Source organism: Simochromis diagramma, unplaced genomic scaffold, assembly GCF_900408965.1.
Source record: "Simochromis diagramma unplaced genomic scaffold, fSimDia1.1 OVJJ01000603.1, whole genome shotgun sequence".
Taxonomy (NCBI): domain Eukaryota; kingdom Metazoa; phylum Chordata; class Actinopteri; order Cichliformes; family Cichlidae; genus Simochromis; species Simochromis diagramma.
Window position 1 is genome coordinate 6,436,474 of NW_024387414.1, and position 16,409 is coordinate 6,452,882.

At 40.8% G+C, this 16,409-nt stretch overlaps 1 protein-coding gene across 2 annotated transcripts in view; it reads left to right on the forward strand.

Moving 5' to 3' along the window:
- The window catches only part of ntrk3b (neurotrophic tyrosine kinase, receptor, type 3b), a 219,926-nt gene that overhangs the window by 175,079 nt on the left and 28,438 nt on the right, over positions 1–16,409 (forward strand). For both annotated transcript variants that reach the window (XM_040011809.1, XM_040011810.1), the window contains one exon: positions 12,335–12,465. In XM_040011809.1, coding sequence (XP_039867743.1) covers positions 12,335–12,465 — 131 coding nt within the window. The remainder of the gene's footprint in view (positions 1–12,334; positions 12,466–16,409) is intronic.

Genomic DNA, 16,409 nt, shown 5'->3' on the forward strand with positions numbered 1-16,409 from the left:
TGAATCATTAACTTAGTTTTAAAACCATTTTGTTGGCTATATTTTCAACATGTAACAGATGCGTGTCTTTTTAAATTTGAAACCAAATTGTCTCCAGGAACTCCAGTTGTTTAGAATAGAAGCAAATGTTGCCACACAATTGAAAACTTGTTTACTTCCTCTGTCGGCTCAGATTTTACTATAAACACTGATGATTGGGTACATTTTAAAAACACCATAAGCTTTGCTCTTAATCTGCAATTCCGCATTATTTATTACATGGGACAATTTGGGAAGTAATTCCTGGTAAGTGCTCAGAAAGGGCAGGCAATTCAAAATGTTATTGTCACATGATTGGATGAGCTATCTTTCATTGTCAGGCTGACTTCAACCAATCAGATCAAAGGACCATGGTACTTTGAGAGCACACAAGAGGGAAATAATTGAAATCTGAGGAGCTTTTAGGACTTTTTATGTAGATATGTTGTTATTATGCAGATTTTTCTTACAATTTTCTATTGTTTGACAGTTCTTGATATGTTTTTAAGGAAAAATTGTGCATCAAGTACCTGCAGGCAGCAGACATGAAGCCAACAAGTGGCACATCACAGACTAAAATCAGGACTCCTCTTGCCAGCCCACAAAACTAATAGTAAGGAGCTTACCCATATGGAAAAGATATATATAAATCTTATAAAGATTGTATCTGTCTTGTGTGAAACTTGTATGAAAAGCATACAAGAGTGAAAACAGATATAAGATCCCTTGAAAGATTATATAATGAAACTTGTATGTTTTGGATACTTACTAAAACAATATATGAAAGTAATGAGAAAGTGGCCACTTTCATGAGTTAAATCATATAAGTTTTTACTATTTCTTTTCCATATGGGTATGCACATACTCCCAGAAGTGGAATTACATTCAGTACCTGATAGTATGGAACCTTTGCTCTATGTTCACATAGATGCATTTTTCCTCAGGTCCTTATTACGAATGTGCGGTGGGAGTAAAAAATTATTTGACCCCCTTCATTATTTTTAAGCTGGTTTACTTGCAAAGAAATGAACAGAGTCTAATTATTTGGGTAATTTGCAGAAAAATCACATTACAGTTTACAGAAAAAAACAACAAAAAAAACACAGATTTGTATGTAAGACTCCACCAAGGCATAACTTAGTAGTTACTGAAAACCCTTGCTTGCAAGCACAGCAGTAAGGTAAGAGGAACAGCAAGAAGGTACTCGATTCGACTCCACATCTAGCCAGGACCTTTCTGTGTGCATGTTTGCATGGGTTTTCTCCAGGTACTGTGTCTTATCCGGATTAGATTAACTGGTGATTCCAAATTCTAAATTGTGAATGTGAGTGAAAATGGTTGTCTACCTCTTTATGTTATCCTTGCGTCAGATTAGCTACCAGTCCAGGTCGTAGCTTGGATAGGCTCCAGCCTCCCCCCAACCCTGATAAGGATAAGTGGAAGAGCTTGGATGAATGGATGGGTCACCAAGTTTGCTCACATCTCAGGAGAGAATTTGGTCCAACAGCTCGAAAGCATAATGTGTCCACCTCCATGCTTGACTTTGGGGATCAAGCTGATGCTAGAGAGTTTGAGTTCAGCTGACCACAGCACTTTCTCCTAAGCTGTCTCTGAATCATTTAGATGTTCACTACCAAATTTAACACAGGCAGGGGACTTTGCTGTTATTGACTGTGGTCCTAGTTGCTTTCAGATCATTAACAAGCTTTTCCCGTGTAGTTTTTTGTTGATCCACCAAATTTTTAATGTAATGTAATGGTTATCCTTTTCTCATGAGGCAAGATCTTGGACGGCACTCCAGACTCAGAGCTATTGATGGTCATTTCTTTCATTTCCACATAATTGTCAGCTTATCATCTGGCTTCTTGCCGATGGTCTTGTAGGCCATTGCTCCTATAAAAATAAGAAAATTAATTTCTTTATAAGTGGGCAATCTTACAAATTCAGAAAGGGTTTAAATAAGTATTTCCCCAAATGTAATTATATAATAGGCTTACTTGTTACTTTAATAGCTGCTCAAGATATATTTTTAAATCAGTTGAGGGTTAAATGCAAACTGGGACAAGATGGTGAAATGTCTGTGAAGCTTCTGAGTCATCCAGGTCATCGTAGTCTAAGGAGATTAGAAATAAAAGCGTCTGGACTTCTTTAAGTTGCTTGATCACGTGATAGGGTGGGGCCAGGTTTCCCAATGAGCTCACCCGAAACCCTGGCTGATTGTGACCTACGCCCGTTTTCACACCTTGGCTCATGTGATTAGGGAAGATTCTAATTGGTTGAAGGGTTTATGTTTCTGTGAAAGGGTTTATGTGAAACAAGGGTTATAGTGCGCATGACCAGATCATCACTTTACATAAAAGTATATTTGAGTATCATCCTATTTCATTGAAATGATTATATGGCACTTTGTTTGAGCAGGCCTGTTTATGGTACCATTTTCTTTGTTCTTAAAGGTCTTTGAATCAGTTGAAAAAGTTACCAAATCAGGAGGCAAAGGTGCCAGTTTTACAAAGACGGCAGTGCTTGTCAGGGAATTGGAAAGTCTTTCTTTTTCTTTGTGTTTCTTTATTTGTTTTTTATTGATACATTGTGGCACATTTTCAGTTCATTCTAGCAAAATATAACAACCCAATTATTTTGAGCAGCTTTAGATGCATGACTAGGTAAAACAGTTGTTAGTTTGACAATTAATGAGCTCTGGTTTAGTTAATTTGCATAATGACAGATATAGATATTAAGGTGATAAAACCGATAAAATAATATGAAAATGTTTCCAGTTTACACATGTGAGATATTATTTAATCATCTCACATCACAGCAAGTGATAAAATAAATAAAAAGATACAGTAACAATCTAACACAGTCTTCAGTGTGCTTTAGCTGCTTTAAGAAGGAAGACAAAGGAGACTATTTTAGTCTGGTATTATGTGGTTAAAAAACTTTCTAAGCCTACACCTGCTGATTGATGACAACCTTCAAATTTTTACATTTATGGCATTTCACCAACTACCTCATCCAAAGAAGCTTAATGACGGGTGCAACAAGAGAATAAGCTTCAATAACTGGATGATGGCAGCGATGTGACAGGCATCTGGTAGTAAAGCCAACACTGATCCTCGAATGATCCTGTGTGACGGAAAAGTGCAAGTAAAAGAAAAATGAATATTAGGTATAAGACGAGCAGTTTTTATAATGCTTAAAGTTTCTGTGATATTTATGATATTTACACAAGTGCATTTCTGGAGCCAAAAATATAATCTACCTTTTCCTACCTTTCCATTGGTCTGGCTTTTCTAATATGGCCCCAATGAACTGCTAAAAGGGTCTAAGACCTCTCTGGCTCTGATTTTTTTTTCTCCTTGTTTTAGTCTGACATGCTTGTGCACCTGAATGCCATATATAACTCCTTTAATAAAAGCGGAAGTGAGAAAGGGAGATATCAATCAGTAGGAAATACATGTGGGGTGAGTCGAGAAACCCTTCAGACCTTTATCAGATGGTGAAGTGTCAGAGACATTTGGCCTATCAAATCCCGTCAAAATACATTTTGAATGAAAATGTATGTGTATCGACTTCAGGGTGGTTTTTCTCCACTCTTGGAAAGCAGCTTTTTACAGGGTGAGGCAGTGACAGCAGTGATGTGTTGGAGTCCCTAGTGGGGCTCTCACCCTGCAAACTGGCTGCCAGTTTCTGCACACACTTCTGTTCTGATCTACTTTAAAACTGGGACATTTCTTCTTATTTAACAGCAATTTCAAAAATAGTAGTTATGATACCAACTGATGGAAACACCAGAGGAACAGGTGACTTTTTTTATGAATCACCTACACAAGATGTTCACGGCCAGATGGTTATGGAGAAAAAAGAAACCCAGAGGAACGGTCAGACTAAGCTAGTAATCTGTGTCTTTGAATGAGGAAATATTTGAGAGAACTGGCGAAGCATCTGGTGAACTCCTTTTGGGCAAAGCCACATTGTGATAAGGCTCTCTTTTTATTTGAAATTTGTTTGAACATGGGAAGAAAATGAACATTCAAGCTGTAATAACTTGGTATAAATCTAACTATGCAATGTTAGCTTTGTGGTCCTGCAGAGGTAAGTACTCTTGTATGTTCTAGAAATATAATAGCCCTATGCTGTGAGAACTACCTTTAGCCACTGCTTCCTATTAACTTTCTTTCATAAGTAGTAAATTAAGCTACATAATTGGGATCCTTGAATGTAGAGTATGCAAATTGAACTGACCTTTTAGAGTTTAAAGTCAGGAAGAACAATGCTTGGAAGAGTTTTGGTGGTAGCCTATTTTCGCTACCTCCACACTTACATGGGTATTTGTGAAAACTGAGATTTTTTGTTTTTAAAAAAACATCCTGTCCACACATTAAAAAGCAAAGTCAAACACTGTCAAGAACATGCCAAATCCTAACCGTGTAGAAATGTTGGCAAATCAGAAGTCTAGAAGCCTGGGAGGGAAACACTAAACAGGGTTTTGTGCCCTCACAAAACCTTAAGTACTTCTGAAAAGTTTGTATTACTTTTCAAGTGCCTTCATCATTTCAAATGTTATTCAAAACCAACATAGGGATTTGGGTTGTGAGAGTGATTGTGTGGAATGTAGCCACGTCTGAAGTTCACTCTGACGCCTGTCTTGCTAAATGGAGGCACAGTAACTGCGTGTGCATATGTCAGCATGTAAAAACTGCAGATAGTAAGATTAACAGCAACAGTATTTTGTCGAAATCCACCGTTGTAGAAAAAAACACTAACGTGGCACACAGCATGACGTCAAAAACGGCGCACACCTTTGGCGTTGCGTCACTCAATCTCTATTTTCCTCGTTCACACCTAAACGCACAAATAGTTTTCGAAAATCTTCACCCTGGCAGAATTTTTTCAAAATCTGTTTTCAGTGACCCAAAATGCTGTTTATGTGTGGACGAAAGGCCCAAACGCATAGAAAAAGCTGCGTTTTCAAAAATACCCCTGTATGTGTGGACGTAGCCTTTGTCTTAAAAACAAACAAAAAAAACTGTTGATGTAAGCTTAAAACCCTCACAATGTTCTGGTAAGGTCCAAGACATACAGGGGTAGAGACCATCTGGAAACCACCAATCTCAAGGAGAAACTGTATCTTCCCTGACTGGTTTGCAAATGGCTGCAAGAAGTTTTGGTTGATAGCAAGCTCCAGCATTTGCCTATAGCTTGTATGGAAGACTTACCTGCAAACATTACACCTTTTTTTGCAACATATGAATATGACAGTGCAGTTTAGATGTTTAAGTTTGGTCTTGTTTTTCCAGCTATGTTAGTTTATTTTATAGAATGTTACAGTTAATTTTTTAGACACAGAGCTGATGGGTGAGGGCCAGAACTGTTAAGGATTCTTTTCCACGGAGCATGAGGTAAAATGCTGCCGAACACTTGTAAGGGTACTGGTTGAAGGTCTCTAGCAGGGAGGTGACGGTGGCGCCAATAATCTTTCATACTGTTCTTGCAACTCCCACAAGAGCGTGAATCAGACTGGGATGCAGTAGGTAAGAATGCTTTCATTGGTGGCCTTGTATAAGGTGTTGAGGGCTGAGAAGATTAGAATGACGTGCCAGTGCCTCTGTAGGGGGCGGAGCTGGAACTCTGCCTTCATCGTGATGGCCATGGTGTTGGTGGATCAAGTCAGGTCATCACCACCAAGGAACTTGATGGAGCTGACCCTCTCCACAGCCTCCTCCCCTATGGTCAGATGGCCTTCCTAAAGTCAATGACCATTTCTCCAGTCTTGTTGACTTTCAGGAAGAGGCTGTGTGCCCCTAGCTACTCCGCCTCTATCTCAGTCGGTCCTTGCTGTTGTTTGTTGGATCAGTGAGATTTTCACTTTACCTTTACCTTACAGTATAACGTTCCTCACATTGACTATTATTGTCAACTGGCACTATAAGCAAAATTTACTTGAATTTAATAGTGGACGCTCTTGGATATTTTCCCAACCAATGTCAGTTTGTAGTATTCTTAACTCCCATTGGTAGCTGCCTCAAATCGCCTCAACTCAGTAACCACCTCACATCACCAGTGGTGATTTCTCGTGGTATCATCATCAAAGTCACAAGTTTTTGAGTTTACCAGCCCACGGACAGTAACTACAAGAGGCAGAGCTCTGGAAATTGTAGACTTAATTAACCTCTTCATTTAGAGAAAGAGATCCAGCAGTCTTAGGAGAACAGATGCAATAGCTTATTCTCTATCTGCAGACATAAGTGTTTCTTTACATATAACCTTGTGCAATTGAGTCCTCAGAGACATACTTTCCCCCGTATAACCATCAAGTGCGATTCAAACGAAGAACACAGATGGAGGGTGGATTCAATTCCAGGAAGTCTACTTGTCCACTGAGGACATATTAGACTCTGTGATTTATCTAACAAGAATAAATAGGAAGGCTGAAAATGTACTTTGAGAATACTGCGTCAGTCCCACAAGCATCATGGTCTATTATTATTACACATACCGGAACATGACTGTCCAAGGACCGTTAATACCTGCAAATATACAGACTCTGTTACAGAAGGTAAAAGATAAAACACAAGCCTTATGGTAACCATTCATTCATTGTCTACAGAGCAAACATGTAGTGCAACATTCCACTCAAAACAAGCATTCGTTTGTACATAAAGATTAGTACATAACAATTAGTATTGGTAGTGGTATTTGATTAGTATTTTAAATCTTGTATAGTAATTCCTGGAAAACACCATTTGCACGTTGTTAGTTGTTATCTGATTTTGGTGTTCACCTCTAATTTTGTTTTTGGGCATTCATCTGTGGTACTGTTTTTGCTGCTAAGCTTTTACTTTATTCATATTTAATAGCAAGGAGAAATTCTGTACACTGCAAGCTATGACCACCAGCCTTGTATGAGATATATATATATCTATATATATATCTATATATATATATAGATATATATATTACGGTTGCAACGATACACAAAATTCACGGTTCGGTTCGATACTTTGGTGTCACGGTTCGATATTTTTTCGATACAAAAAAAATGTTCATGCCTTTTTAATTTGTCATTTATTAAACTTATAAATATATATTTTAACTCAAAAGTACAGTTTTTAATTTTTATGTTGCTGAAACAAAAGTAATTAAAAAAATTTATATATCTCAGGGCTCTCAAAATTTCAAAATCCCTGGTAGCCGTTCATGGACTCTTCAGTTTTTGGTAGCCCAAAATAAATGTAAGTAGCCCGAATAAAAAAGAGAGCAATTTTTTGATTGATGTTTTGTTTCCTTTACAATATTATACATTAAAGTATAATATTGTAAAGGAAACAAAACATTAATCAAAAAATTGTTGAAAAACAAATTACAACATTGTATAAAAATTACAATCATCAACTCAAATACTTGGTTCTAATTGAACATATATTTCTATGAACTTGTAAGAACTGTGTAGGACATGAATCCGTCTGTGTCAGATCCTGAATTTGAAATTTCCACTGAAGTCACGGGTAAGAGACAAGTGGAACCAAGATCTAGGCCATTTGCTTTTTGAAGTTTGCAAAGACTGCTAAATTTTGCCAGTGGTAGTTCACTCTTTGCAACATAGTACGCTGTTCTAAACAGATTTTTTCAGGTTTATTTTTAGTATGTTATTTGCAATTGGTGTTTGTTCTGGGAAAGATATTGCAGACTGAGCAATAATGCATTTCTTGCATTTCTCATGGGTTCTAATGGGGGCCTTTCTTAAAATGACTGGTCCCAGTAACAAAGGCGCTTGTCGACTCAGAAATCGAGAGAAAACCAACAACACACCCGGCAGAACATTATGTTATTTACACGGGTGCACATAAGTGGTCCGCATGTGCGCATTCGCTGTCAAAATAAAAGACGCGCACCAGATAAGAAGTTGCAACGCGCGTTTGCGTCCATATAAAAAGCACTGTTTTTGTCCGCTAGAGTGGGATTTTCACGGCACATTCTGCACCACATCTCTGTGCGCTCATCATTTGTTTGAAGCCAGCTCACCTCCTGCAACCACTTTTCCGAGAATACGTGCTTCTTTTGTGGTTCGGACTCCTTCTGACATTTGTTTGGAGGTGGAGGAACACCAAAGTAATTGCTTAAAGGAGCTTCTTCAACATCTTTAAGAGTTCTAAACAAATGTCTGTCCTCCTCCAGAAAATCTTATGTATGCAAACACGCGTTGCAACTTCATATCTTGTGTGCGTTTTTTTTTTTATGTTTTTTTTTTGGTCAGCGAATGTGCACCTGCGGACCACTTATGTGCAGCCCCGGTTATATAGCTCGTCATATTGCAGCCACAGAAATTCTTTTGTCCATGAAACCATAAAGCTGCACTTTCTTTTTGCCTTATAGGCTGATTTGTTATAACTTTTCCGTTTTGTGGTAAGCTTTTCTTTGGCTGTCACTTCTTCACCCTGACCTGTCTTATTTGGCTCAGCAGAACTAAAATAAATATCCTGCTGATTTTACACACACACACACACACACACACACACACACACACACACACACACACACACACACACAGGTCAGCGATTCTCTGCGCGATCAACCTCTCATATGTTTAAGCTTGCTGCGGGAGATTTCACTTGTCATGTTTGCATAGTAAGCTAACGATTGATAAGACGATGTCAGAGGAATTGGTGCGCAAATTATCATCACTCACCAATCAGTGCTGTCGCTCTCTATACACAGTTCGGGCGATTGCAAAGTGAAAGCAAAAAACAAGCGCAAATTCAAACGCGATTTCAATATGTCACATATTGACAGTGGCTCACCGATGCCAATGACATAATTACCCAGCTACATTTCCGAAAGAATGCAAAAGCATTGACATATATTTTCCTTCCTACAATAACCCGACGGGCAGGGCAGAGATAGATTTTGGTAGCCCGACTGGAAAAATCACTGGGATTTTGCAAGCCCTGTATCTGATTGTGGAATCACTCATCTTTGGAAAAGAGAGTTTATTACAGAGAAATGGCTCTTTCCAAAATAAAAGCTATACTATACGCTTCTTCTGGGCTATATTCTCAGCAGCATATTGTAGCGGGTCAGGGCTGTTCGGGGTTCTGTTTGTACAGTTATGTTTTGTTTATGTTGCCATAGTGACGGGTGACGCCCTCTCGCTGCGACGGTGTGTCCTTCCGGGGTCAGAGGGCGCCCTGTGTGTTTTTTTTTTTTAACTTTATTTAACAAACAATGAGTATACAACATACGTTCAGATTGTAACAGCAGTCTGGCAAGGAAGGAGCGGTTAGCAGGTCCAGCGGGCATGTGGTGTGGAGGTTAGCCGGATAACACGGAGCCAGTCGGTTAAATCCAATAACAGACCTTTATTCGCCGTCAGCAACATTACACTTTATAAGCCAGGTCTCCTCGGCTGTACTCGTCCGAACCTACATGTGCGGGGATTTGTACCGCCAGCGCCAGCTTGTCACAACAGTAAGTAAGGTGTTTTCTTGGAGCATGGAACATGAGCAGCATGGAATGGCTGCAGCTAACAACTCACACACCTACTAGGAGACCCCCATAGCTACTACAATAGTTGGGCAACCCCCCCTAGTGGTGCTATAACCCAAAAGGTTTGTTACAAGATGAAGTATACAAAACAACAGAACATGAACACAAAAAGCCAAGGGTAAAAGAAAAAGGTAACAATTATAGGAATACACGCAAAAATTCACATACATATATTGTTTTGAGAGCCTTTTTGTTGGTGGAGTCTGATATTGATTGTATGTACATTTCCACATGGGCGCCCTGTGTGTTGTTGTTGTTGTTGCTGTGCGGTTGCTGCGCTGAGCAGTTAGCTAGCGGCAGTGTTCTTCTGCAGATGTCAATAAACGGCTGTGCTCCCTGGCTAGCTCACGGGAAGCAAGACCAAACGACACCTCCGTCTCCTCCTTGTCTGAGCTCGCCACATTGGTGTCAGAAGTGGGATGATGGTGGCACCCCATGTTCTGACCAGAGTGACTTTTCCCCCGCCGGTCGTGACCGGCCGGTGCGCCAAAAGAAGGCACCTGGACATTTGCAGGACTTTGTGTGGGGTAATGGGGTCGTCGGAGACGACTGACCCCTTAGGTGGGGGCTATGTAGAGGGTCAGGGCTGTTCGGGGTTCTGTTTGTACAGTTATGTTTTGTTTATGTTTGCCATAGTGACGGGTGACGCCCTCTCGCTGTGACGGTGTGTCCTTCCGGGGTCAGAGGGCGCCCTGTGTGGTGTTGTTGTTGTTGTTGCTGTGCGGTTGCCGCGCTGAGCAGTTAGCTAGCGGCAGTGTTCTTCTGCAGATGTCAATAAACGGCTGTGCTCCCTGGCTAGCTCACGGGAAGCAAGACCAAACGACACCTCCGTCTCCTCCTTGTCTGAGCTCACCACAATATTAAACATATCAGGTCCCCATAAGGAGAATCATGTGCTAACGGCTGTCTAAATGACTTGGTAAAGTTTGTAGCTTGCATGCTTGTTGTTTTTGTCTGCTTCCACTTGTCTTTGCACTAGGATGATGTTGGCGTAAATGTGCAGTCATATTCGTTGTGTCCCCACTAGTGCTGTCAGCGTTAATCTCGTTGAAATGACGTTAACGCCACAACACGGCAAATCTCCGTTAACGAGCTACCCCTGATCACCCCATGCGTGGGGCTAGACGGCCAACACGTTAACGAGCTAACTGCGCTAACACACTAGTTCCCACCCATGTAATTGAGCATTGCGTGGCACATCCAACATACTGTTTTACTTTAGTCCATGACGCGCTTACTTTCAGGGTCATACCTCACATGAAAATCAAAATAATTCCAAACGCCAGATCTGAATGAGGGTGGGGGAGGTTCAATTTGCCATGTTGCAAGGAGAGCTTAACTTCTGTCTTGTTAGCTTGCCCTGCGCTCTTCCTTCTGGCAATGCTGTCTGTGTTGAACGCTCAGTGGATCTGCGCTTGACAGTGCAGCCTAGGCGGAGTAGTCGAACGCAGATTCACTGAGCGCTCAACACAGACAGCATTGTCAGAAGGAAAGTTGATAAAATGAATTACAAATTTTGTATTGTTCAATACATATGCTTACCGAACCGAAAGCACTGTATCGAAAGGTTCAATATCGATACGAGTATCGTTGCACCCCTAATATATATATATATGTATATATATATATATATATATATATATATATATATATTTAAATCTGTTGTGAAACTGTGATCAGTATTTGTACTGAGGCACATCGAGTAGGTCTATCAGAAGCCAGCAACTCCTACGCCTCACCAGCTCTTTCATACAGAGCTTTCTGTCGTGCTATTTCTACCTTTTCCTGTATCTCCTTTTGAGTTATTCAGCCTGTTATTTTGCGGACAAAAGTCAAGATCCACCCGTTTTCCACCAGGCCAATCAATAGAAGAATAAGCCTCCATTCTAGGTTCACAAATATTGCAAGCAATTGCAAAAAGGGGTGAAAATGATCTAAGGTCACACGCTCAACAGAAAAATATACCGACTTTACTACCTCGTAACTCTAAAGATATCCCTTTAAAGTAAGTTATTACAGGTAACAGAAAAAGACAAAGACGTTGCTTTCTCCCGCTCTGCTCAGCCAGTTGTTTTATGTTCCTCAAAGAGTAAAATTTTACAATTCTGTTCTCATTAGAAAATGTCCTCCTGTGGCGTTTCAGTGGCGACAGTAAAACCGAGGAATCCAGATAAGAGATTTATAGCTCAGCAGGTCCAGTGTCACCTGGCAGTTTATTTGCACTTCTAAGATTTAAAACCACTTGAACTGTAATGCTCCAAGTGTTCTTTGAGTAGCTCCAAAGTTAGATAAAACATTTTTTCCTTGCAGTTTGACACTATCATACATCTTGTTGGAGGTGGATCACACTTGGAGAAAAATATTGAAATATTCAGTATATTTTTTAATGCTTTCACCATTACAGAAAACACTGGTTTTAAGATGTCTGGTGCCAGTTTTTGTAAACACCACCCTGTGGGTCAGCATGAATATTTCTGTAGAAATCTTGCCAACTTGTCTGGAATTTAAAATACTGCAATATAGCTGCATGTCCAGCTTCCAGTGCAGTAATACTGTTTATGTTCTGTCTCCCCTTCTCTGCCTTACAATTTCCTTCCTTTTTAGTTTAGTTATTGGTAACATTTTGATTTGATAAAAGCATTTCACTGCCAATGTAACACGTTTTCTGTGCGATTAAACACATAAAAATGTCTGAAAGTCTAACTGAAATTCTCAAAAAAGTTATTGTTTTTTTTAAAATCTGTCATTATTTCTTCTTCTTTGGTTTTAGTTGTCCAGCATATAAAGCGGAGAGACATCATCCTGAAAAGAGAGCTGGGCGAGGGAGCCTTCGGTAAAGTCTTCTTGGCAGAATGTTACAACCTCAGTCCCACTAAGGACAAGATGCTGGTGGCCGTTAAGGTACGTTTTAAGTGGTTAGCTGTGTGTCTGAGTGTTACAAAGAGGATTGCAGTAATGGCTGAACATTGTGTGAGATTCTTATTTTTGTAAATATGAACCTTTCAGCAGCTGCTGGTTAGTGTAAAACATACTTAAAAGACTGGAGGTAGCTTCTGAAAGTGAAAACCAAAGCAAGTGTGGAATTTTCATTTGCCACCAGACAGTGACTGCTCTAGCTTCTATGAGCCTACCTCAGTAAAAAATATTCAAATTAAGTAATCCATCACTGATTTCATTTTTAATACAATACAAAATGTTTTTCTTTGCATTTCATAATCTAATGGGCGAGGAAAATGCCCCAAATTCAAAACTGATGACTTCTAAACTCAAGTGGCTATGATGACCTCTTTTGAGCCGAGTTTATGGTTGTTTCCTGTGCTATTTGTAAGGTCCCCACAGCCCCGTACCCATTCAGCATTGCCCATTCTGCACTGAAGACTTGCAGATCTCTTTGCCTGAACAATGGGTGTTGCCATTCCCCTGCATCAGCACTGGTACAGGGGTACCTTTACAAAGTTATTAAAGTTCAAGTTCAAATTTTATTCGCCACATGCAGTGGCAGGTTGCCCTGCAGTGGAATGAACCCGCCCCTCGACCATACACACACAACACAGACATCACATGGGGATACAAGTCAGAGAACGGTTGCATTACAGAAAAAACACTGAAATGTACACTACAATGGGAAAGTACAAGAGGAAAAAAAGAGACCTCTACTCATGCTGGGCTATAGGAGGACAGCATGAGAACAGGAAACAAAAAAACTCCTCTGCACAGAAAGCACATAAATGTCCACAGCACAACATTAGGGGATAAGGAGTAATCCCAGGCAACACAGCAGCCATCCTGCCACTGCGCCAACTCTCTAGCGCAGGCCAGACCCGCCTCGTGTTCCCAGGAGGCAACAAGCATCGAAGGCATTGGAAGGGGAAGGGGGATGTGTGAGTGCTTATCAGTGTAAATGTATGTGTGTGCGTGTCCATAGTTCAGCTGAGACAGTGTCCTCTGCCCCATCAGGCTAAGTAAACAGTCTACCAGCCAACCCAGGTGGCCTTGCATAGAGTGGGAAGAACAGTCATGAGAATTTCAAAGCTGCTCTTTAACACTCCGACACTGGTCTCTCAATCTCCCGTTGGAGAACCGCGAGCTTCTCCATGATGTTATCAAACTTGCGCTCCGTGGTCTTGTCATTCTTGTGCTCAGAGAGCTGATTCTGAGAACTCACGACTGCAGTGAGTTATTCCACGATGTAATCCAACTTTCGTTCAGAGATGTTATTCTGAGCGGCCTTTTCCTTGATGTAACCCAATATACGCTCAGAGGTCTTATTCTGAGTATTCATGGCAGCTGTAAGCGTCTCCAAGGTCTTCAGTGAGCCCATTCTGAGAAGTTGCACCTCGTCCCATCGTTTCAATCCCAGCGGGCAGCCTTGGGGGGTTTTGAACAGCCGGTTCCGCTTTCTTAATTCTCAGATAAGCCAGGGCCAAGCCAGCTCCGATCAGCAAGAACCCTGGTATCATGGTTCCTAATAGATAGATATCTTCAGCGTCCTCAATCGACAGTCCCGCCAGGCACACGATCCTCCATTTCTGCCACCCGTCCATCGTGTATTCGGCAGGGAAAGTCCCTCCAGGGCACTCGGGCTCTCCTGAGCCCAGACTTCTCGTTGAGAAAAGGGTGTCAATAGCATTCAGAGACCAGTTGATCAAATCCATAATTCTCTTTTAGGTTTTAGAGAACAGACTGTGAGAGAGTGTTCCAGGGAAAGTAATACACACGAGACAAGGCAAGGACACAAGAGGCTAAGCATGGAAGATAAGGGGAAGGAGGAGAGGAGAAAAGTGCGACTGCCTTCGCCGAGAGCCAAACGAGTTCTAGTTCCCTCTAGAAAGTCTCATCTTTTCAAATTATTGCAGTATCTTCCGCTTTGCCATTTGATAAACTCTGACCTCCTGTAGTGATGCTTCAATGACATGATAATAAAAATTACAAAAATCTAGAGATGCACAACCAAAGTGTAGTGCACACACCAACAGTTGTGATGTCGCATTGGGCTCATACTGCCATTCTCACGGGGGACAACAAGCATCTCTGAAGCTTACTAAATAAGCTCACCTGTGCAACTCCCTGTTGCACTGGGAAGAAAAATAAAGCCAAAATGGAAACAAATATATTTATCCAACAACATAAAGATTGCGAGCTGCTCACTAAACACAATAAATCAACAAGTATTAAACTTGAAATTCAGGTGTTTCTTTTTTCAGTCCTGTTGCCACAGGTGCACAAAATAAAGCACCCTTTCATGCAATCCTTTGAAAACATTTGTGGGAGAATGGGCCATTCTTTCACTGAATTTGAATGTGTTACAGTAACAGGATGCCAATGTTGCAACAAGCGATGTGATTGAATGATTGATGTGACTGATAATATTTCTTTCACCATCGGCTGTAAGGTGTATTATTACTAAGTGGAATCGTTCAGCAACCGCAGTAACTCAGCCACACAGAAAGGCAGACTGCACAGACTTACTGCACAGAGCAGGATAGCCGAGTGCTGAGGCACGTAGTGTGTAAAAGTCAGTGAGGCTCTGCTGACTCACTAACTGCAGAATTCCAAGCCTCCTCTGGCATTAACATCAGCACAAAAACTGTGCACCGTGATGGTTCATGGAATGATCAAGCAGCTCCTGTAGGTGTAAACTGTAGGTGACCCACTACTTTTGTCCATATGGTGTATCACAGCCCAGTGCACAAACTGACTGCACTTAATTACACAGCCATAGTGGACACCATTCCAGTAAGAACCTTGATATCGGTACTCAGAAAGTAGGATAGCTGATGATATCATTAGGGAATATGAGTTCCTGGGTTGCACAACCGTAACAAGTTCTTTAAGTGTTTAAACCCAGTTGTGGTTTCAGAGGGAGTCTATTTATTTACTGGGTGGTCTATCTTCCTTGTATGTCACCAGTTTTCTGGCAAAGTTACAGGCAAAGTTAAAGTCAAATGCACCAAAAATAACTGTTTATTTTCCTTATATTACAAACATGACACAAGGTACAGCACACAACAGTTCCTCTAAGGAAGTCACTATCTTTACTGTGAGTGCTGGTTACACGATTATCCTTTTCTTTATTGCTTATGCTAAGTTTCCATGTACCTGGCATAGGTGCATATTCTGACACAGTCTTAGGCAAAGCCGAATGCTGAGATTGAATCTGGTGTCTGTCTGCTGGAGTTCTAGTCTTTGTTCCCATCTGGAACCTGCCTTACTAACAGTCAGGGGACCAGCGGGATCTGTCAAAAAGGAAGAACGAGCGGAGCAAAGTTAATACCCCTGTGAATTTAATGATTTGTTTTAAAGAGATTGAAGCATTTCAAACCATTGTCCCTGTGTGCCATCACAGAGCTTAATATTAAGTTGTGCTTGGCAGCACCCAGGGTGAATATAAAGAGTTCTGAGTTGTCTGAATGGAAAACATGTGAATAAGAGGTTGTGGACTCAGTAAAACTACCTAAAGGGGGGAGAAAGAGAGAGAAAACCACCCTGACCTTGACAACAGAGAAGTGAAATAGTACAGATGAAGGTGATGGAGTATCTGCCTGTAACTTTCTTTTCTCCCTCTTATAGAATTAGCAAATGAGTTTGTGAGTAAACCTTGACCTCCTTAAAACAGAATACTATGTGGATTTTCATCTGAACATTCTCCTGCCTGTGAGAAAGCAGGAACCAGCTCTCTGAATTCTCTTAAAGGTCAACAAAGGGAAAATTCATTGCAGCGCTTTGCCTCAATTTATCGTGTTCAAGCACTTTGAAGGTATTGTTTTGGAGGAATGCCCAGACGAGAAACATTTCCTTAAGAGTGCGGTTTGATTTGGTAATAGAATTTTATGGCCATTTTACCT